We start from the raw sequence: 23532 nt of genomic DNA, 5'->3' as shown, positions 1-23532 counted from the left end.
TGGTGCAGCACAAAGCCGCTGGCCATCAGAAATGCTGTGGGACAGTCTGGATGGCCAGAGCAGCCTTTCCCAACAGTCCACATAAAACAGGATGAAGCAAAGTCATCAAAAAGTTCTCTTTTGGGCTTCAGACAGAACCAAAAGCAGTCCCTTTTGCTTCCTCTGACATCGCCTGCCTGATAAAGCAGGTCACTTCCACCACCCACCCCTAAGTGAATGATGTTGTACATGGTAGAACTGATGTTGTGGGGGATTGTTTGTTTCTCTGCTTTGGGCATACAGTTCTGAAGTGGAATGAAATTTAATCATATCCCTAATGTCTGCTGTGTATTGTATATAGGTAAACTCAAAGACCACCTGAGAGAAACTAAAAGCAAAGAGCCATCCAGGAAGGATTATAAGATTATATTCTTAAATCCACACCATGATGCATTAGAAAGAGATGTACACCATTTTCTTATTTTCATCTGCAGGCGATAAAATGGATTACCTAGCCACACATTTCCCTCATTTAATTCCTCGTGTATTACTGATGTGGGAAACCACATGATAGCAGCACTCACTGAGAGCTGACGGAGAGTGAAATCGAAGATGATTTTGTATGAAAGGAAGAGCTGGAAGGTTTCTCCTAAAAGATGAAATAAAACCACTTTCCAAAATGACCGGTACCAGGCAGAACATCTACAGTGCTGTGTTCTGGGGTACTGTATCATGTAACCAATGCTGGGAGGTGTGCAGGCCATAAATGTACTGACAAGCACAATGCTCCATAAGCTTCTAAGGTTGTTGAGGGAAAGATGGAAACATAATTGGCCAGGGCAGGATTCAAGAGTTCACTGGATTCCGGAAGGATTCAAAGAGTTCAAAGGATTCAAGAAGGCACCTTCTTGAAGATGCCAGCCACAATTGCTCCCTCCAGCTGACAGCACTGAGTGGCACAGATACTACTGGTGGAGCCCATTCCTCGGCTGAGGTGCTTACTTGGTTTTGGTGTCCCAAACCCGGCAGAGCTGCTTTTTACCTGCTATTAGGCAATTTTCATAGAATCACAGAATCACAGAGTGTCCTGAGTTCGAAGGGACCCACAAGGATCACTGAGTCCAACTCCTGGCTCCAAACAGGCCCACCTCAAAATCAGACCCTATGTGAGTGTTGTCCCAATACTTCTTGAACTCCAGCAGGCTCAGTGCCATGACCACTGCCCTGGGGAGCCTGTCCCAGTGCCCAGCCACCTCTGGGTGCAGAATCTTTCCCTAACACTCAGCCTGACTCTTCCCTGTCCCAGCTCCATACCATTCCCTCAGGTCTGTCTTATATTGACATAAAACTATCAGAGAGTGTCCAAAGGAGGGTTACAAAGACGGTGAAGGGCCTAGAGGTCAAGATGTATGAGAAGCAGCTGAAGAGGGGGTACTGAGAGGCAAGCACTGATCTCTTCTTTCTGGTGACCAGCAATAGGACATGCGGGAATGGCATGATGCATTAACCTCAGGATAATGAGAACATTTCAAAGGATCAAGCAGAGCTATCACCACTGTCTTTCCTCAGGACAGGGAACTGTTTGCAAACTGCTGGCTCAGGCTGGAGTTGGCTGGGCACGGAGCTGCAGCTGACTGATGAACTCCTCCAGACCTGATGGGCACTTCAAACTGGCAACCTGCTGCCTTAAGACATGGATTACCTTCCTGAGAGTGACTCTTTGACCAGGGACAAATGGATTCAGTCCTTAGTGTAAGTGAGTGCCAATGCTCTGACAACCACACTGTGTTGGTTAAGGATGGATAGTGCCTACTATCAAGACAAGGTCAGCATTATCTGCTATTGCAGCAGTTGAACAAGTGTTGGGGAAGAGAAGTGAAAAATATAGCTCTTTCCCAGTTTGTTTAACATCTTTTTTTTTTTTTTTTTTTTTTTTTTTTTTAATCTGTGTTTGTACCACTTCAACAATAGTGGCAATGTGTTAAGAAACCTACAGCACACAGTGTCATGTTGGGGAATCTCCCCTCCCTAACGAGCAGCACAGGACAGCCAGCCAAACATTGTCATATTCCAGAAAATAACAACTTTTTAGTTTCTGGCCTGAAGGGGACTAGAAACTTTATTAAATTAAGGCCACACTTGTACAATACCTATGACCCACAGGGACATGGGTCCAAACACAATACAGCTGAGTAATTAAATGTTAGTTCAAAGTCAGAAACCACGGCAACTATAACTTCAAATCATTAGAAGGGACTAGGGAAAACTTCCTCTCCTCTATATATGTGAGAGTGAAATTACCTATTGATGAGTACAATAAAGTCTGATTTGAACAGATGCAAAAATATCTAATGTACTCATTATCTCAAGACACTCGGTGATTAACTATATATGTCCCTTTTGTTATAGAAAAAAAAAGCAGCAGCTGTATTGTGCATTAGAAGAACTCAAAGGCAATAAAAATAAGCATATCCTTTTGTTAATGTTTCATATAACAGCCTTCAGACTTTCTAAGGAAGTATAAACAAATGGTATTTGATCAACTCTGCAGAAATAATGCATTTAAGCCAAGATCAGGCATATTCTTGTCGCTGCTCCCCTCTAAGGTTTGGTTAAGAGCAACCAAGCTGATTTTTCCTTCTTCACTTGAACTCAGTGCTGTTGCTAAGTGGACCTGCATGCCCAGCTACCACCTGTCACTGAGTCCTGTGAATTCAGTACACCATGTCACTAAATGTGTATTATTGATAGGCATAAAACTTGGCTTAAGGTAATTCTCTAGTGATGACTTTCTGAGATTTGTCTTTTTTTTTTTTCTTTGACTCACATGGTTGCATTTACAAATTGCATGCAGTTCTATTACTTAAAGAACAGCTGAACCAGTTCAATCTCATCTCAGATTTTTCACTCTGAGATAAAAACTTTTGTAACAAGGCTCAGTACAAAGCAGACTTCTGGCCATTCGTGAGCATTGCTGTGGAGCATTTAAATTTATCTGAATGTCATCATTACTGTTATATCAACATATACCACTGCAACATAATATTAAGCAATGCAACACACATGGGACATACACCCTGCTACAACAACAAAGCCTATCACACACTCATTACAGTAGAATCTGAGACAAGAGTCTTCACAACCAAAGGTGGGAATACTGCTGTGAAGGAACTGCAAACAATCTCCAGCTTTTCTTGTTCCTAGAATTCATCTTTTTTTTTTTTCTTTTTTTTTTTTTCTTTTTTTCTTTTTTTCTTTTTGGTACATTTGGGCTGGATATGGCATTTTCAGGGGGCAGTGTGTGAAGATGCTATGTCTGCTTTTGGAGAACTGCTTCATTATGTCAGGCAAATACCTGAACTGTGAAAGAAAGGCCTCAGTGTCACATGTATGGCACATACCCATTGTCAGGGTAAAAGGGAGCGACTGTGACAAATGAGAAGCTTTTTGAGCTAATTCATTTTCTGTGTAGTCATCTCAGAGCCAAGAGGCTCCAGCTGGGACTGGTGCCTGATTATGCTAGAAGCTGTACCAAGGCAGACAGCATCTTTCTCTGAGCACCTTAGGGGCTAAGCAGACAATCAGTCAACTAGTGAAAGAAAAGAACTACAGTTGTTCCTTTCCAGCAAATGAGGAACTGAATCACAGAGCTAAAAAAAGGGCCCAGCCCTCAGCTGCTGTAGATTGGCACGATCAGATTCAGGGCAGCACAAATACAAGTTACAGCAGTTGAAGCAAACTCTCTAATTGCATCTGTAATTTCTGAGACAAATATAATATGTCCAAGTAAGATTTAACCATCCTCAAGCAGCCCAAAGGAGGAAATGTACTTAAAAATATTGTACTTTGCATGTCTTGCTTGACAAAATCCACAGCATAAAATGATGGTGCTGGTTATCAAACTAGACAAGCACAGAATGAAAACACTGCGGCATAAACCAGACAGCTCATTAAAAAGGCAGGGTATGTACTGTGCAATAATGGACAAATAGACGCCCACCTTTTCTCAGAGGGGAATGATTTTACTTATCATTTTCTTAGTCCCAGAGTAACTGAAAGATCTGAAGAAATAGATTGGACTTTATAATGAGGTCTGGGAAGGGGTCAAAGGAATGTTTCAGGGATGTTCAAAGAGAATTTACACACCCGCCAGGTTCTTGAAAATATTTCATTGGAAAATTCTGGGTTATAATTATATAAAACAGTGCAGCACTTTCCCCATCTCCTCATCATCCTTTTACATAAGCACTGCATACTCTTACATCAAACTCAAAGGTGTTTCCTCTTTAAAATAAAAGTAGTGTATTTAAAAGGCAATCTATTATTCTTCAGTCTACAAATGCAGTACATTTCCATTTTTGCTTTGTCCACAGAAAATGATAACATCAAGAAGAAGCTGGGAAGAAAGTATGGAGGTTTCATGGAGAGGTAACTCTGAGACTGCACTGGTACGTATGCACGTGCCTGCCAAGAAAGGGGCAGATTCACTCTCTGGAACTCCATTTTTACTTGCTTGTTCAAAGAGAACATTTCTGGGGCCAGAGGAACTTGTCCCTGTCAGTACAGGATAGCCAGGATAACCCACTCCCTTGATACCAGCTACAGACAGAAGATACAGGAAAGCTAAGAGGAAACAGAAGTCTGATGGGGAGAAAGAGAAGCTCAGGAGAGCTACAGTTCTGTGTCCAAAACAAAGAGAAGCAATACGTGACCACCCCAAAAACTCCTAACTCTCAGCGAAATAAAACAAAGCACTTTGGGGCCAAGAAATTCAATGCAGATATAAATGTAAGACTAGCAACTGTGGAGGCATATTCAAGAACAGCATTATTTCTAGGATAGGAAAGGCCTTTGTCTGAACCAGCAGAAAGAAATATCATGGTGCCAATAACGCTATGAGAAATGTTATAATTTCTGTTGAATAGTATTTAGGAATGTACTCAGATCTGTTACTTGAACTTGTATTAAGTGTAAACAAAGTAAATCTGTATATCAAGAGTTGTTCCCTTCTAGTCCTAATTCACTTTTATTTTTTCATGGCTATTTTTGAATATTTTACATCACTGCTAATAAGGAACACTTGCACAATCCAAAGAATGATGAGGATGTAGAAAGGACATAAGAAAGGGGCAAGTCTTTCCTATGCAGGAGACTTTGCGGGAAGGAAACTCTATGACTTTCTGCAGAAAGGATGCTCTCACAATTACCTCACATCAACTAGTCCCCTTTTCTATCAGAGACCCCAAAGGCCATGAGAGGTAGAGCACTGTAGACCCAGCCCTCACCACAGGGGTCTTCAGCAAAGATTGCCCAATTAGCTCAATGTAAACCGTTCAAAATACTCACCCATTTTTCTAATGCTGTTTGACAGGCGTGTCTAAAATTGGCTAGTGAAAAGCAGTGTACACTGAACGGAATGAAACACTCCACGTAATATCGGAAAAAAATAGTTCAAGGAATATGGCTATATGGCTCTTCACTGTGAAATTCTGCTACCTGGCAATGCCTAGAGATAGCAGGAACTGGATCTACTGTCAGTTTTATCAAATACAAATTTCCATTTATCCTGGCTCCTTTGAAACACCCGCCACTGGTCACCTGCCCTTCTGTCTTGACTGCTATCTTGAAAGGGCAAGTAGGAAATAATAGAAAGCATGCGATGTACAAATTGTTTGGTAACTTCACTAACATGGAAGTTTTCTGAAGGGTTTTGATTTTTATTTTATTTCTGTGTTTGCGAATGTTACAAATGGCAGCACATGTATGAAGGAAACTACTCAGATATCCAAGTATTCACTTCAAAAATTTTCATAATGAATGGGAGGCTTTTAGAAGACTCCTGCAGAAACAAGCTCCAACCAAACAGCATGTAAATTGAGAAAGAAACATACTGAAGGCAGGCTGACAAAAGGGTTAATTTTTTATTTTTTATTTATTTTTCTGAGCTGTTCATTCAAAGTTTGTCAACTTCTGTGTGAACAAACTAATGGTTGGTAGTTGTTGCTTGTTAGGAAACAAGGAAATATATATAGCACTCTTGAATCAAATGTACAGCTGGGAGAATCTATTCTGACAGGAATGACAAATTATTTTGTGCATCTTGCTTTGTCTATGAACACAAAATCATATATTGCTTAGCTGCTTCAAAGAAAACCTACTATACCTGTGTATTCTGTTTAAAGTGTAAATCAGTATTCTACTCTCATTTGCAAAAATGTTAATTAATTCTGTCAAATTTCTGAGTGTAAAGCCAGTTAAAAGTTACAAACAAATTAGGTTTGTAAAGTTAAATAGATTTTCTAAAAACAAAAACAAAACAACAACAAAAAACCCTCTAAAAAGTCAAGTTTTACCCAGTTTGTGTAGACAAGACTATTTCTGCTTTATCTGAGGAAGTGCATACTCTTTGTATGCACTTGATGTTGTTTGTGTTTTTTAATGTGTTCACATTGCACTAGATTTTAATCAAAACATCTTGTCCACCAGTGTAAAAATAGGATAACTTGAAATAAATGGATCTGTCCCTGCTTTATACATCTGTTAACAAGAACAGAGTCTGTTCCATTTTGCTGGTAAAGTTTCTGTGTTAAACAAACATATACAATACATAATTAACATTACAAAGTAGATAAATTAACTACTTCTTTTTTATGGAAATAAAGAAAGAGGAGAAAAGAAAACAACAACAACAACAAAAACAAAGAAGAGTTTAAGGACTGCTTTTCTTCTGTTAACCTTCTAATTCTCTTATTAATACTCTACCAAAGATAGAAGACCAGATGTTCTGCAGGAAAACAAAACACAACAAAACTGACTGGCTACCCATGAAATATGTTGCTTTTCAAGTGCAGTAGCTAGCAGTGGTCTACAGCTACATGTTACAGTAATTTACATACAAAAATATTATGAAAAATGAATTTGGAAATTGGTTATTATTATTTTTTTCCATCTGCTGATATGCTAACACCACATAAGGAGCGATCCAGCACCAATGATAAGAAATGTTAATTATCTAACTGTCTTTGATCTTACATTCTTTAAAGTTGTCCAGAAGGACAAAAATCTATTCTCCCTATTCACAACTTTATTCCCATTCAGTATTAATGGGATTATGTTGCTAGTTTGGTTTTGGATACAGAAGTAAGAGATTTCTCAAAGAATCATAGCCATAAGCAGTGCCTCGCTTATTCTTGGGTAGATTTTAGATCACTTAGACATTGCATTTGACTGTACTGTCAGATAAAAAGTTGCTGTAAATAAGATTGGCAAGAATTTACACTACAGGATTTCAAAGTGATACAGCTACAATGTGCAGCTCCACAGAGATGCTGAAAAACTCTATGATTGTTCAGAAGTCTGAAAAAAAAATGTAAATGCTCACAAAAGACAGTATGGGGATAAAACAATCCATCACCCCCAGACCCACGAGATTTAATAATCCAGCCAGCACAGGCTCCTACCCATTAGCAAACTCACTAAGAAAAATGGCCCTAGAAAACAAAACAAAGCAACAACAACCACCACCACAAGATAGTACATAGGCTCTTGCAGGATCTGCTGTCTACTTGCTCAGATGTGGAATGTAGGATTATAGATTCATTTTTCATACTCACTCTGTTAGTTAACAGCTTTTCCATTACATATGGATGCAAAAAATGAGATTTTTTTTCCCCTTAAAATAGTAAAAGTTCCAATACAAGATAATAGCATTATTACATATCCAGCTTTAATATGCATGGTCTTGCATTTGGTCTGAAACTAAGACTGAAAATATAATGATGCCCCTGTACAGCAATGAATGCTATACATGCCAGAAATATACAGACATTGGTGTCTCAGCATCTCACTGATCAGGGCAGGCACAATTCAGCATGTGAATATGACTACCTTTATCACTTTTATATTGTGGGAAAAAAATAATAATAATAAAAAAAAAACAAACAACACACAACAACAACTTGTAAGGCTATTTCTGTCTTCCTACAAGCAAACACATCCCTTAAAACCGATGCTCTCAGGCACTGGACTGAATTAGATCTGTTGTTTCTCTGAGGGAAAATATGCAATCTATTTAAAAAAAAAGCAGTCTTTGTCTTTTCATTGGATAAAATATCCTGGTGATCAGGACTGGAATGGAGACCACAGCACTGCTTCTCAAACACCCTAGAATGTGTATTATCTCTGATACGCAGTCCTAGACCCTGTGAAACTTTCACACTGCAGCCAGCCAGCAGTGGGAGAAGTGGTGAACACCCTACCTGTGTGAGTCAGGACAGTCTGAAGGTCTCCTGGATAAAACACTAGTAAAAAAAAAAAAAAAAAAAAAAAGGTAAAAAGGTTCCCTCTGACCAGCTGTGAAAATAGCTGAGAAGGAGGAGCCTTGCAGACCTGCAGCTCTGGACTCAAGCCATGCCACCCTCACATTTCTTCTGCGTCTGGCTTAAGGGATGGTTCCTCTGAGCTTGTTACATTGGGTCTGCTCATCTTTGGTGGAGGGAAGCTCGCACTTCTAGGGCCTGTGGCATCTCAGGCTACTGTAGATGTTTACAAGCACTTCAGCTATACTTCAATCTATCCATTGATTGTAAGGACACACTGATTAAAATAAAGTGATGTACACACAGCAGACAGCTAAAACAGATACTCCAGGTCCCTTTTCTTTATTCCAAGGAGGGTGGTTATGAAGTGATGTGTCACAGCGAGACTGGCAGAAGAAATGGGAACACAGCCTGAGTCAAAAGCTAGCCACGTTGTCCATGAGGTCCTGCTGTAGTCCTGCAGCCTTCTCTATGATTCATTTTCTAAGGTTGCTTTAATATTTTTATGGTCATAACTTTCACATTTACATTTCAGTCACAAGTCTCTGCCTTCCCTGTATCTCATCTGTGCTCGTCTCCCTGACTTGTCCCCTGAACATCCCATTTATCACTCAGACTGAAGGAGTCTTTCCACATTAAAAGGAGAGTGAGGCTGGGAAGCAGCCAGAGTTTGTTGCAGGATGGAAACCAAAGGTAAAAAGTGCACTTACCCTTAAGCATCACTCATGTATAACTGTCTGTACAAGGTTCATCTGTCTGTGTTCTCTTCACTTGTCTGCCCAGCTTATGTCTAATTGAAAAAAAAAAAAAAGGTAGCCCTTCAGGGCAGGGACAACCTGGTCCTTTATTTTTATTTTTGTTTGATTGTTTGTTTATGCTGTACAGGTGGCTTAGAAAAATATTAAATGCTAACGATACTAAGCAGGCAAAGCTGTCCCCTCTGGAGTTATGTGATTATTTTTCACAGCATTGAGAATGGATTTCCAAATTCCATTGGTTTTCTCTTGCTGCTAAACTGTCACATTTACAGTATGAATGCTACCATTCAAATTGACAGAAAATGTTTGTACTCAAAAACTAGATGAAAATTCATTTGTGATTTTAGTTAACATAGCCTCAAACAGAAATTGTACCACTTAATGCCAAGAATATATTTTTGGGGGGTGTGCAGGAAGAGGAGCTAATTTTACCGGTTTGCTGTTAAAGCTTGGTAAGTCTGAAAAAAATCTGGAAACAGACAACACTATAAAAAAGAATTTCTGGAAATGTTTAATTCTAAAGCATGCTTCTGTCAAAGGATCATGATCCTGATCATTTTCACTTGTGATTTAATACTCTGCTGTCTCAACCTGACTTTATTGCAGAACTACGCTATAAATAAACATGCCAACTTGGTTGCGTGTTCCAAATAAATAACTTTAAATAAAGAAATAAGTCCATCCCACAATCATCAGTCAAAAAATGCAATTAAAAAGAACCTCTCGCTTTGTTGTTGTAAAAATATGAAATAGTACTCAGGACAGGCTGTATTAAATAAAATTCCCTATATTCAGCAACTCCAAGGTCGAAGTAGTGGAACTTCATTTTTCAAAGTCGGAAGGATGACTTAATAATTATTTGGTATCAAGACAAGTCTGTTTCTCTACATGGCATACAATATCAAATTCACTACGGCTTGATACATCATGCATTTTCATTCACGCTTTCATTACAGCACTATGAAGTAAAATCATTTATTATACATTCCCTTGAATCTTTTTGAAAGAGCAAACAAAATGTAAAATACAGAGGAAGAGCAAAGAAAGCAGCAGAAAGATAGAAACTAAAACTTAATTCCATTTCCCACCCTTCCTGCCCTAACCATGAACAGCAGCAAGCACAGAATGATGGTGGACACTGGGAAATAAAACTGAACTGTAGGACTTTCTATAGCTGTAATGTCCTAGCACAGTGGTGATAAATTCTGACTGCCACCACAGTGTCACCTCTATGATAATTACTCAAGCAATAGATATCTCATTAAAGAGAACTAAGCGTCTCAGAAACGGTCTTTCCTGGCAGGGTTAAGTAATAATACACTGGAGAGAAAGGACCCATCAGTTCTCAGATTCTTTGCTAAACTTCAGTTTAACAGTCTAACATGCCCAGGTCTAATAGCAAAACTCACTCAGGCCCTTGACATTCCTTTTCCTTGCTGCAGCCCAAATGACCCAATTCCTCACAAGGCATTGGGTGAGTTACTCACAAAAGGTTCAGACCACAGGAAAATGCAAGGGGTAGGATACAGCATCGTATGAAGGAAGTTTTCGGCCACAGAATTGTGACCCAGATTGATTTAGATTCAAAGGAGTAGACATTGTGCAGACTACAGGGAATTTTTGCCCTCGCTACCTGCTCTGTCAGAAGACACTACAGTACAAGTACCTGCCATCAAAGAAAGTAACGCTCATGTGAAAGTGAAAGTGGAAAGTAGAATCTTAAGAACCAATATTAATTTTTATCCATGAAGACGCTATAATGCATGTATACCCAATAGTGTAAATACTTGAAATATGGAAGTATCTCTTTTATTATCTCTTCCTAAAAAAAAAAAAAAAAAAAAAAAAAAAAAAAAAAAAAAAGCAAAAAAGCTTTTTTTTACACAATTAACTTCAGTTTCTTCTTCTGATGTCTTTTTTTTTTTTTTTTTTTTTTTTTTTTTTTTTTTCAGAAAACATCTTCTAATTTGGAAAGTTCTATTTTGGTAAAGAAAAGAAAATCAACAGTATTTTCATAATAAAAGGCCATCGGGTTTTTTGAAAGTCACTAAGAATGATGCTGTAAAATGCCTCCACTAACAGTGATTGCAAACAAAACATTTATTTACCTTCCTGTAGTATTAGCAAGACACCTTTTGCTCTAGTGGAAATAGAGGAGTAGGCAGCCTCAGCAGCTTGAATGGAACATTAGAAGAGTGTACCTGCATGACAATAAGAAGGTCAAACACCAAGATGAAAGAAGCCAAGAATGCTCTTGAGACCTCATCACTTGGCAGAAATCCACGATTCAGCTTGTCCCAGCTGATCCAGTCAGTAGTGATGACAAGCACAACTACAGAGGTCAGGGTAAATAGAACCGTCCTGCAAGGGAAAAAAAAAATAGTTCAGAGAGAATAGGATAGTAATGAAGATACATCATTCTATTTTATCTATCTTCTAGCGGTCAGCTAGTGCTTTATCAGTACTTTTGCACCTATGAAAAGAGATTGAAGAAAGCTAAGTGTACAAACAAATCATGTAATTCAAAATAGGAAAGCAGTCAGCTCTTCCCTTAGTAAAAAGAAATTTAGTAGCTAGCACTAAACATGTTGCAAAATTAGGGTGGAATATATCACTCTTGTTCTTTGTTCCACACTTTTCATTTATGATGCAAACCAAGTAAGTAAAATAAAATACAATTAAGCTATAATAATGTACCAAAGACCATATAATCTATACCAAATCCAAATGAACAATTTGAGGGAACATTTCCTGAGGCACTAAGGTTGTTAGCACCTATGATTTTTTTTTTTTTTTTCTCAGCAGTAGGAACTGTAGGACACATCTGCATGAAAGAAATTTTCATTGCACCGAATTAATCTTTAGTATGTTCTGTAGGTTGTAGACAGATTGCACTTTGTATCTCTTAGGATGTCCTTTGCACAAGTTTTCGACACATCGTACAGCATTTCTGAGGAGTCAGTGAAGAGTGAATTACAAAAGCAATAATGCCTGCATATGAATGATACGAGAATTCCAAAAGACACATTTGACTACTTCATGCAATTCTGTGATAGGGTATTTACATAAAAATCTTTCTGAGCTATCCTCCCAAAATAGTTCTGCACCATTTCCAGCAGCACTTTGGTGGTATCTTTCAGCCAGCAGTGATAACTGATTGAATTCCTGGCTCCATGAAAGCAGTCATATTTAGCTGATAATTTGAAGGGGAGCAAGGCTTCTCCCAGTAGCCGGAGCTGCCAGCAGATCCATGCTATAATAGAGGCATATCAACATCTGGGTGCATACACAGAGCTAAGTAATTGTGGCAGTGTAGAGTTTGTTCTACAGCAATAAAGTCTCATTTTCTTCAGCTACTGAAGGCTGTAAACCAATGTGAAGAATATTTCCTATGACACTTCTAAACAGGACAAATACTCAGCAGAGTAAAAGAAAAATCTGCACACCAGTAGTCACAGACTACCTGATTGCAGGCATTCAGTCTTGGTTCTGTCTGTGTAGAAAGAAAAAGCAAAACAAAACAAAACAAAAAACACAAAACACACAAACAAAAACTAATAAGCACGTAAGCAGTAAGGTACACATTTGGACTTGTAAATATTTTTCTTCTGTGGTGTGATGGGCTGTCTTTCTTTACAATATGAGACACAAAAGGACCTGAGTGTTGCCACCTTTACCTTTACACATTTGTTTTTATTCTTAATAAATCAGTTCAGTTATATTCAACACTGTGGTTGGCACCATAACAGTATCGCTTGAGTGCATTAGCAGCACCCAAGCCAGAAACAAAAATGAATGAGGCGTATTAGACTTAATTAGACCTAAGCAATATTTAAGCCTGCTTATTCCCAAAATATATGCCTTGCTACCACCTCACCTGTCAGTACCTGAAGCTGACAGACTTTTATGCAGGTTTTTCTTTGACACATGTGGAGGCTAATGCTCTCATGTGAAACGAGAAGAAGGGACTGTTTTCCAGAAAGAGCACAGCCCTCAGTGCTTCCCTGCTGACCGGCAGATGCTGCTCTGGCTGCTGGGTGCAATGATTTTCCTTGTCCTCATTCTGCAGAGCTCAAGTCTCCCAGTGCACAGGTAGTTTAGAAATGTAATTGAAGGCTGCATAGTTTGCCATGGGAACCATATACCCAGAAGTTATGCTCAACACTATTCTGCTTCAGTCCTCTTGAATTATGCATCTACGTTTTGGAGCCAGAGTTCAAAGCGTATAAGGTCAGGCTTTGGCATGTATGCAAGCAAAAGCAGGCAGATTTTTATGCATGCTTCATCAGCATGCATGCAAAGATCAGCGTGTGTGCTCAAGCCCTGATTTCCTTGAGGAAATGCATATGCACTTGAAAAACTGCTTCGTTATTCGTTCTGAAATGTCAAATAGGAGGGAAAGGAGCAGAAAATGGGCTGCTAATAGAATAAGAAAATGTGAGACCAATAAAAACGGACAGAAATAGATATTTGAAATGGTTGCATTAAGCAGCATAATTAGCACTCAGATGTATTTTTGACCCATGTTACTGGAACAGAGCAAAATATTCAATAAATGTTTTTGGAGTTATAAACCGAGTTCCTCTGGGTTAGAGTTCACTCCATTTCTAGCACTTCGCCACTGTCTTGGGGATTCAGAGAAGAAGCTGAGGATTTAGTTTAACTTGACTTGTATCAGATGACACCAATGTGAAGTACTTTGCAATATTTAGGCCAGTGCAGTTTGTCCTTTACTTTGCAGTGCACGTCGCTGAGAGCTGCATCATCACATCACTCATGGCACTGTTGGCAGGACATCTCTGCCTCCTGCTTACTAAAGGGCTGTGAGGAGAAAGCCAAGAAAGGACTGACTCTTCTCACTGCCAGACATTAAGAAATGCAACTTCTTTCTCCACTTTTCAGAGGAAATGCCCTCATATTTCACTTCTAAGTCTAGTTTGATGCACTGAACGACTGTTTGCCCTGGGCACCTATTCAGTTATATTAACACCTATTTTGCAGCCTAGACCATACTCTTCAGGATGCAAGCTTACTCTGAAGAATAAATATAAACAATGTCTGCAAAAAAATACTGTCCATGCCAATTGCATACCAAGAAGTAAAAATTATTAGGTAGATCCAGAAAAGTCAGTACTATGGTTACCACCACTAGTGATGACCTAAAGTCCCTGGCTCTGGACTTTACTGAAGGAAAACCTGAAGACAGAAGCTTGAGCAGGTTTTTGTCACTGGCTGCAGACAGTCCCTCACAGCACACAGGTCAACCTCCAACTCTGTCGTGCAAGAATGCTGTTTCTGGTTGAGAAGGGCTATGACGCTGCATTTTCCTCTGCAGTAGAAAATGGGGCATCTTTGACTTTGGACAGTCCAACAGGCATGTCCTGACCTGCACTGAAGGCAGTCCTACATATTCTCTGCTCTCTCTGGGACATGTCAGTCCAGAATTTTTTCTGATATGCCCGTGAATTTCACAGCATGCTCACGGAGCATTCACTGGGCTTCTTTGCTATGAGATGATAGACTTCACGTGTTCACCTAAATAAAAGCTTCCCAGACCCTGTGTACATTAAGCTGGTGTGCAGTGCACTGCACAGCTGCTGCTAAAGAAGGAACTGCTGACAGGATAATCACAGGAAGCAGAGTGCTTTGCTTCACTGTGTACATCCATCCACACCTACATTGTCCAAAATAAGGTGAGTTGAGGCCAGCATGCTTTCCCTAGAAAATAAAATCAGAGGTGTGCGTATGTAGGTGAGCAGAGCTGTGCAGATAATAACCTAAAGTTAAAACACCAGGGCTACCTTCATCCATGCTCCAAAATATTGAGGATAGTGTAAGACTTCCTAAACATCTCTTCTAGGAGTCCAAGATAAATACAAAATGTTCAGTTAAGGAAAGCAAAACACTCAAACCCCAGTGTAGTGAGTAATCCATCCACAGTGCAGTAGGACCTAAATTCTCTTGTGGGATCCGCTGACAGAATCTTTCCGCAGTAGATATTTCCATTCCTACTCTTTGGGCTACTTCATGGGTGGCATCACCCAAGAGTGACAAAACAAATGGCTTTTCCTGTTGCCTCCAGGCAGGCTTGGCTTGTTTCCACTTGGGAAACAAGTGGTGGGGACAACCTGTGATATGCTGTGATATGTAGCTTTGTGGGATATCAGGAGCAGGAGCCATCACGTTGCACACTGGGTGTAACTGTGTTAACAAGTTACCTCCCGAAGGAGTTTTTGTAAGCTCAGCCTGGCACTGAAGATACTCAGGACTCTGCAGACTTCCTTACAATGTCGTTTTGTACTCAGCTCTCTGCAGATATTGTCCTTGCTGTGGTAGACCGGTCCATAGCTCTTCTCCCTTTGCCTTCCACCAACACTGTCCTGAGCTTATGAACTGCAAGTTCTTTGTGAATGGGATGAGCTCAGATTTGTTTGTGGGGAAAACAAATAGTCTTCTATTCCTGGGATCTGCAATGCAGTCATTGGTCTCCAAATTCATTACTGCATTCAGATACATCAGTGATTCTCTAAATCCTAAACTAGCAAGAAATGAAGACATTCTCCTATCAGAATCAAGAAATTTGGGAACTCCACTTAAAAGAAAGTGTTGGGAAACATCATAACTTAGACCATGCGGTTTGAGGTGCTGAATGTCTGTCATACTGGGGGTTGCAGTCTGGCCACCCAAAGAGCCTGCTGCCTGCTGCCTGCTGCTCCCTGCTGCCCCCTGAAATGCCACTGGAGCCACCCCATTACTTAGCAGTCCTTGAAAGAGCACCACATGCCAGAGCAGCAGATGGACTCAGAAACACAAAGGTGGGCTCTAGAGGAAGAGCTGTGGGAGACAGCCAGAATGGGGGAGGAAAGGAACACACATGCTTGGCAATGTACTATAGCTGATGTTCAGTGCTGATGTAAACCTAAGACTTTCTGGCTTTATTTCAGGGGGAGGAAGGGGCACATCACTTAGTTTTATTTTTATTCCAAAATAGCGGTGCTGCCACCAGCATTACTGGTAAAAGGCCTCCCTGACAATATCTGTAAACTGCCCATGCAAGTGCACATTTTCTATTTATTCAGTAACACTATGGGCCATGACAAATGCAATTCAGACTGGAAGACTGGCTTGCCTGTGATGCTTCATTAGCTCCGTATGCAAAACATGAAGATGCTGATGTTCTCAGAAGTCTTGGCTGAGGGAGGACACAAAATGCCGTGGTGATCTTAGGCCTGGCTGCCTGGGGACACTCTTCCATTGTTTTGTATATCCTACCCACTACACCAGGAACTCTCTGCTCACAGCACATCCCCTCCAGAGCTATGTCAGAAGTGCCACTGACTCTATGCAGCCACATCTTCAGGAAACACAGCAAGCTTTTTGTCTCCATTATTTGTCTGTACTGAGCTGAATACTGAACAAAACAGAATTTGTGCATGGGAAAATGAAGACAAGCTAAGAGATATATATAAGCTCATAAAACAAAGAATGCTGGAAACAAGAACTGCTTCCAATCTGAGCCTCCAGATTCTTCACGTCAAAATCAGCAGGACAAAAGGTACCACTGAAAACAAATTCTGGTCTATGATGGGACCTCATTTCTCAAACTGTCACATAGTGAAAGCAAAGCTTTTCAGTGCTCAGGTATCAAATACAATTCTTTGCCCAACCATACATAAGGGAAAGATAATGCTACCTTCAATTTACCAGCAACTTTGAGCTGCTCTTTGTCAGAGCTATTTAGAATTTTCTTCTGTCTTGCATGACCCTCTGCCAAATCTTTTAAGAAGCTGCAGCTTTGATGATCAGATAGCAAGAGTTCTGCTAAGATCGACTGAAGAGATGAAAAGAAAACTTTGACTATTTCCCTCATCTTTATTTTGTCTTTTCCAAGAGGCAAAAAGCAGTATCTTGCCCTTTGACCATACCTTTTCCAGAAAAAAAAAAAAAAAAAAAAAAAAAAAAAACAACAACAAAAAAAAAAAACACACACAAAACAAAAGAATTGTGTACTGAGTCAAAAGTAGCTCTTAGATTTATACAATATGGTACTGTGAAAAGTTTTCATGATATTTTGTCCCATGATTTCCACTAAGCTGGGTTATTTAGAAGTTGCTAAACTTTGTTAATAGGAATTCCAGATATTGCTTAGTACTATGCATATTTGGAACAGAAAGATACATAAATAACAACAACAAAAAAATAGATCTTAAAATCTGTATTTCTATTATTTTTCATTAAGGAAATGAGAATACATAATTAATAAAATATATAATATATATGTGAACTTACTGAATAAAGGAAATTAGCCAGCATATATCCTGGGTATATTTAAAACACTAAATAAAACCACCTAGCATTTAGTCAGCATTTATCAAAACTTTCAGCTTCAGCTGGTGTGTAGGAAACAGAAAAGCAATTCTAATCAATGTTTTATAAATTGCTATTTACGTTTTCAGTTGTGGTGGTTTATAATGTCAATTTTTTCATGAATCTGCCAAAATAGTTTAAAACACCCTCTGAAAATGGATATATGAAGGGAAGAACAAATTTTACTGCTCTTGATATTTAAAAGTGCTTTCCAGTCCTCAGGAAAGAAAAAACATCCATCAAGCTAAATACTTTCCATAATTTTTAATCTGAGAATCAGCGCTGGCCAAACATACTGTCCCACAGTGTACAATAACTATAAAGAACAATGTTACTGCAGATGTTCATATGCAAATGCCAACACTTTTTATTTCACTTGTTTTAATTAGGAAGGGTTCTGTTATTAAATCTGTCAAAAATAGCAACTCTAAACCCATTTAAAATAAAATATTTAGTCTGCCTGTTACTTGGTGTCAGCACCACTTCTACAAATAAACAAGTAGAAGGGACAGATGCTCTGCTGGTGAAAAGCGTCTGGGTTCTCTGGAGCAGCATGGATTTGAGACTCCAGCTGGCTACTGCTCTCCTGCTCTGGACACAACAATGGTCGGAAAGGAGAGCAGGGACTTGAGAGCTCTGCCTGGACCAGCAATTCTTGCAGTGCAGCGATGCAGTGCTCGGAGTGAAACAGGTGGTGCTGAGGGTCTGATACTCACAGTGCACGTGTCTTGTGAGCTGAACTGAGCACCCACCTAGCCACTGCTGCAGCCCACTGGGTGAGGTCTCAGAGAGCAATTCCCACTCCAGGGGACAAACATGTGGTAGAGACATGGAAAGATAATGCTGCCAGAGTTCAGAGCTCCCCATACTTCATGGTGTGATTCACAGGCATAAGAGGGACGAAGTGTATTAAAGTTGATTATCAAAAAGATCTAATTACCTAAAGTTAAATATCAATTAGAATAAAACAGTGGTTAATTCAAATTCTGAATTGCATTATCTTTTCTTAAAAAATCCGTAGTAGTGCCTGGAAGTGCTAACTTCCATCCTACAGCAGGGTTTAATGGACGAGTACAAGCATTTGCCAGTAACTGGCAGTTCTAAATGATCAGTTCTGAGGTTGTCAATGCTGAAGTACTTTTCATTTTGGATAGGGAATAACAAAGGGAAGTCTATGTTAGGACTAGCTCATAAATGCTTATTAATAGTGGACACTGTATTTTGAGAGCCTTACATTTCCAATAAAGTCTGCTAGTCTATGTTTGCAGTTGTTCTGCCTGGTGAGCCGAAGAAACTGGAAAGCACAGAGTATATGGGACACTTTGTCTATGCCAAATATACATACTGGAATTGTTTATTCTGCATTTTTATACATTCATTATACTTAGAAAAATGAAAAAGATTTTGGTGAACACAAGCAGTGCTAGTTCATTTTTTCCAATTATATCTGTTTGTCAGAGTAAGGATATTCCTCTCCTGAACACCTTGCTCTGCTTCTATCCTTAGACTGTGACAGTTGCAAATTTATTACAGTGTATCAATGCGATTCCAGAGCTATTTGGGATGTTTGTACAAAGATTTGTATAAAGTCTGAAATTACATTTATGTTAATGCACAGAGGAAGCATTTTGCTATGTTTCATGTAATAAAGTGAATAAGATTAGGTAATGTAATCACATGATGAAATATTAGAATTCTAGACAGCATCATTTTTTATTATAGGTAGAATCATCTTTGAGTTTCCTTTTGCCACACCATTAATTTACTAAAATGAAAGTGTTATCTATTTCAAACACCGGCTCATTTAAATTAAACTCATCAGCCATAAGCTTTAGGTTTCAAATGCCATTTCCTATCTGTGACACAAAAAAAAGGAAAAACAGTTTAAGAAGGTTCATGGTCTTGCTTCTAAAAAACATTTTCAATCAACACCTATCGTATGCAAGGTAGTATGGGATTCATGGGAGTTTTTTCCAGGGAACTCTGTGCCATGCTCAACTTCCCAAGTTAGAAGTTAATTGCCTAATTCCAGTAGGACGCATTTTGAAAACAGGCAAACAAACAAATAAACAAAACCACAAAACTATTCTACATAAGGTAAGAGGAAGCCATTTTTTGGAAAACTCGCTCAAGGAACAACAGAATTTTTTTTCAATGAGTCAAATATTCTCAGAGTATCAAATGTGCCGTAGGAAAGAGTCATCTGGAACATTTTCTCAGGCAAGGGCAGTTCATCAATAAAGAAAATTTTCCTGTGAAAGAGCTGACTTCTGTAACATGAGGAAAGGTCTGTCAGAAAGGAGCATGACTCCTGCACAGGACTGCACTCAAGGAGGCAGGAGGAAGGCACCATCTCAGTTCCAAGAGGTGAGGCAAGCTGGCCAGAGGCAAATACCTGTTCTGTGGGATTCAAACCAAGCATTTGAATGTCAGTATTAAAAAGCTAGCTGAATTCCATACTAACTGGGCTTTTGGATGCTACATGGTATTATTTGTCCAGTCTCTCCAGCCGGAGCTTCTTAACTTCGTATAAGCAACTAAACAGTACAACTGTCTGGACACAATTTCCTCCAGTCTAATTTAGTGTCTTAGGGATGTATTATTACAGCTTTCCTTTACGTTATTTTCAGCTCCTTATATGAGTGAAGTAAAGATTTAATGTTCACCTTGGGGGGAAGACATAGGATCATGTTCCAAAACACGTGGAACAGGAATTTTGGCTGTTTCCAGAATTCTCAGCAAATGTCATAGATTATGAGTAATAACATTCTTGGTGACCTTTTCTCAGTTATCATGAAATGCTTAGTAAAGTCTTCATTTCATTGCAATGTAAAATGGCAAAAAGCTTTTGAAAACAAAATAAAACAAGACAAACAAACAAACAAAAAAAAAAAAAAAACACCAAAACACAACAGTTTTGTTTTGTTTTGTTTTGTTTTTTACAGTTAGAAAACAACTTCTATTTCCGATGAATGAAGATGGTAAGTCAAATGCTAATCTAAAAGCCTAAAATTAGGTTCTTCTGATCTATAACAGGAGGTAGAGGTACACCCCAACAACTCCATGGCTTTCCAGTGTTCAAACGTTACTCAATTTGAGTTTTATAAACAAGCACAAGCATAAGTTTGGATTTAAAACCACATTTTTAATCCCATCAGTGCACTGGAGTATTTGGACTTCCAGATAGGTGATTTATGAAAACCTGATTGACTTTCAAATGGTGCTAAAGACCTAACTGACACCATGCAAGTAAGAAAAGTGATAAAAATCAATGAATTAGTAGACACATTATTTAATGTATAAATAAGTTTATCCATTAAATTTATTATTCATCCAATTCTGGGGTCCTTAGTATAAAAAAGATATAGGCCTGTTCAAGAGGCTCTAGAGGAGGGCCACAAAAGTGATGTGAGAGCTGGAAGACCTTTCCTGGGAAGAAAGGCTGAGAAAGTTAGGATTGTTCAGCCTGGAGAAGACAAGGTTCCAGGGAGACCTTATTGTGGTCTTTCAATACATAGAGTGGGTCCTTAGGAAAGATGGAGGAAGACTTTTTACCAGAGTCCCTAATGACAGGAAAAGGTTTAATGGTTTTAAACTGAAAGAGGGCAGATTTAGATTAGATATAAGAAAGAAAATTTTCATGAGGGTGGTGAGGCACTGGAACAGATTGCCAGAGAAGCTGTGGATGCCCCATCCCTAAAAGCAATCAAAGTTGAGTAGAAGGGGGTTTGAGCAACCTGGTCTAGAGAAAGATGTTCCTGCTCATGGCAGGCGGGATTGAAGTAGATGATCTTTAAAGGTCCCTGCCAACCCAAACCATTCTATGATTACTTTGTAATTACTGAATTTAGAGAATTGTTTTGTATGTAATTTATTAGATAATTAACAAAAATTTAGCCTTTATGAGTTTTACTACATAGAAAACACTCTGAATCTGACTGTCTTCTACATATAATCTGGGATATTATAAACTCATATTACCTTCCTGCATTTAAATCCCTCAGTTTTTTCCCCAACTCTCCAGTGAAGTCTGTTACAATTCAGCTAGTGCTACGTGAGCAAATGATTATTGTTTTTTTAAAACATATTTCCACATACAGTTTAGTTTGGTACAATAAGACATTTTATAAGTAATTCAGACACAGAAACTTACCAATTTGCAGTGTTTGTAGAAATCTACACATGAGCTAACATATCTGATCTGTCATTATAGTTGACAGAAATGTGCTGTGAGATTTGGTTGCCTACACATACATGTTTAGTGTGATTTGGGGTACTGTAGAGTACCTTGTTTGACCTTGCAGTACAAGGTCTTCTCTGAGTCCTGTGCCATGTCTGCCAGGCCTCTGCACCTTTTTAAAAACCCTAAAGCATTTCAAATTATAGCCCATGCCTATGTTTGTGTACCTGAATCCCACCATTATTCAGTCATTGGAGCCAAGAAAATGATTCAGGTGACTAAAAGCGAGTTTTTACTTGGGGAGAGCTGAATGCCCCTCACCTGCACTGGTCAGAGCTCCATAGGCTGTAGTGGAAGTTGACATGCTGACAGCCATTATCAAGATGGTCAACCCCAAATCTCAAAACTGAAGTCAGTTTTCAATGTTTTAATTACTTTCAACAAAATAGTGAAAAATTTGCTTGAACTGAAAAACAAATAGAATTTTAAGAATTGTCAAAATGTATCTTTGAAGAAAATAATTCTATTTAGAAACTGTCAAATGAAAAATACCAGTAAAAGGTATTTTTGAGGGCTTTCTGGCTTTTTAAAAGCACATTTTAGAAAACTGAAATGACTTAGCAAAACATTTTGATGCTGCAGAGTCTTAAAATTATCCCTGCAGGTTTTTTTAAACAAACAAACAAAAATCCTCACAAAAATTCCCACTTTATTTGAGATCTTGAGTTGCAAAACATTAAGGATAAAAATTGAGTCAGATTTTATCTATGCAGAACATAAGGAACATGTTGTCTTTCTCCTGGTGTTATGTTGCTGCTCTTAAATGAAACTGTTGCTGGGAGAGCTTATAATATAAAATCATATTCTCACTACTTTTCATGCAACATGTTATATCCACACCCAAAATTAAAACAAACAAACAAACAGTTCAAATTTAGAATAAGCCAATTATAATGGTTTAATAGCTTTCTATGTTCTGGATTAGATTTGCTGTATATTTTACCTATACAGTAGTTTGACAAAATAAGAAATCTCTCATTATTTTAGGTTTCATATGCCATAATATATCTATGAGGTGTAACTTCTTATTCATGAAGATGTTTTGTCTTTTACAATTACATTTGTGCAAAACTTATCAAAGTAAAATATAATTACAATTGTTTTAAACCCTTCTTTAATGTTTTTTTCTCAAAGCATTTTGAATAAATGCAAGCTCTTTCATCTAATGAGTTGATTACATTATGATTAAACTTATTTCCAAAACAACTAAACAAAAAACAACAAAATGCTTTAATCTTGCCTCCAGAGCAATGTATTTTTAAGTAAAAAATCTTCCAAAGAGTATACACCTTATTCAGTAGGAAAACAGTCTTAGTAGACAGCAAGCTGAGCAAGAGCTGGCCATGTGCACCAGCAGCAGAGGTCCCAGCAGCATCTAAGGCTTTATGAACAGGAGTATGGCCAGTAGTTCAAAGGAAATAGCTGTGTCCCTTTACTCAGCACTTGTCAGACCACCTTGAGAATATTGCATTCAGTAGAAGAAAGGCATCAATAAACAGAAAACAAAACAAAACAAAACAACCAACCAAACAAACAAAAAACTAGGATTCCTGGTGAACACCAAGTTGGACAGCAATATGCCTTTGCTATCAACAAGGCTAATGATATCCTTCACTGCATTAGGCAAAGTATCGCCAGCAAGTCAAGAGAGGTGATCCTTCTACTCTACTCAGCATTGGTGATGCTGCAACTGGAGTCCTCTAGCTAGTTCTGGCTGTCCCAGCACAAGAGAGACATGGACTTACTGGAGAGGGTCCAATGTAGGACCACCAAGGTGATCAAAGGACTGAATCACCTCTCCTGTGCAGAGAGTTTGTGAGAGATGGGGCTGTTCAGCTTGGAGAATAGAAGACTCAGGGAGGATCTCTTT

The 23532-nt window shown here is 38.8% G+C and overlaps 1 protein-coding gene across 7 annotated transcripts in view; it reads right to left on the bottom strand.

Moving 5' to 3' along the window:
- TMEM117 (transmembrane protein 117) overlaps positions 1-23532 on the bottom strand; it is a 213616-nt gene that overhangs the window by 32388 nt on the left and 157696 nt on the right. For 6 of the 7 annotated variants that reach the window (XM_032186931.1, XM_032186938.1, XM_032186945.1 and 3 more), the window contains one exon: positions 11257-11416. In XM_032186931.1, the coding sequence (XP_032042822.1) occupies positions 11257-11416 (160 nt within the window). Of the gene's footprint in view, positions 1-9026; positions 9088-11256; positions 11417-23532 lie in introns of those variants that run through there. The other variant, XM_032186961.1, reaches the window with a different exon arrangement.

This window comes from Aythya fuligula, chromosome 1, assembly GCF_009819795.1.
Source record: "Aythya fuligula isolate bAytFul2 chromosome 1, bAytFul2.pri, whole genome shotgun sequence".
NCBI classification, from domain to species: Eukaryota; Metazoa; Chordata; class Aves; order Anseriformes; family Anatidae; genus Aythya; species Aythya fuligula.
Note: the sequence above shows the minus strand (reverse complement) of the source record. Positions and strands in the feature narration are given on the sequence as shown.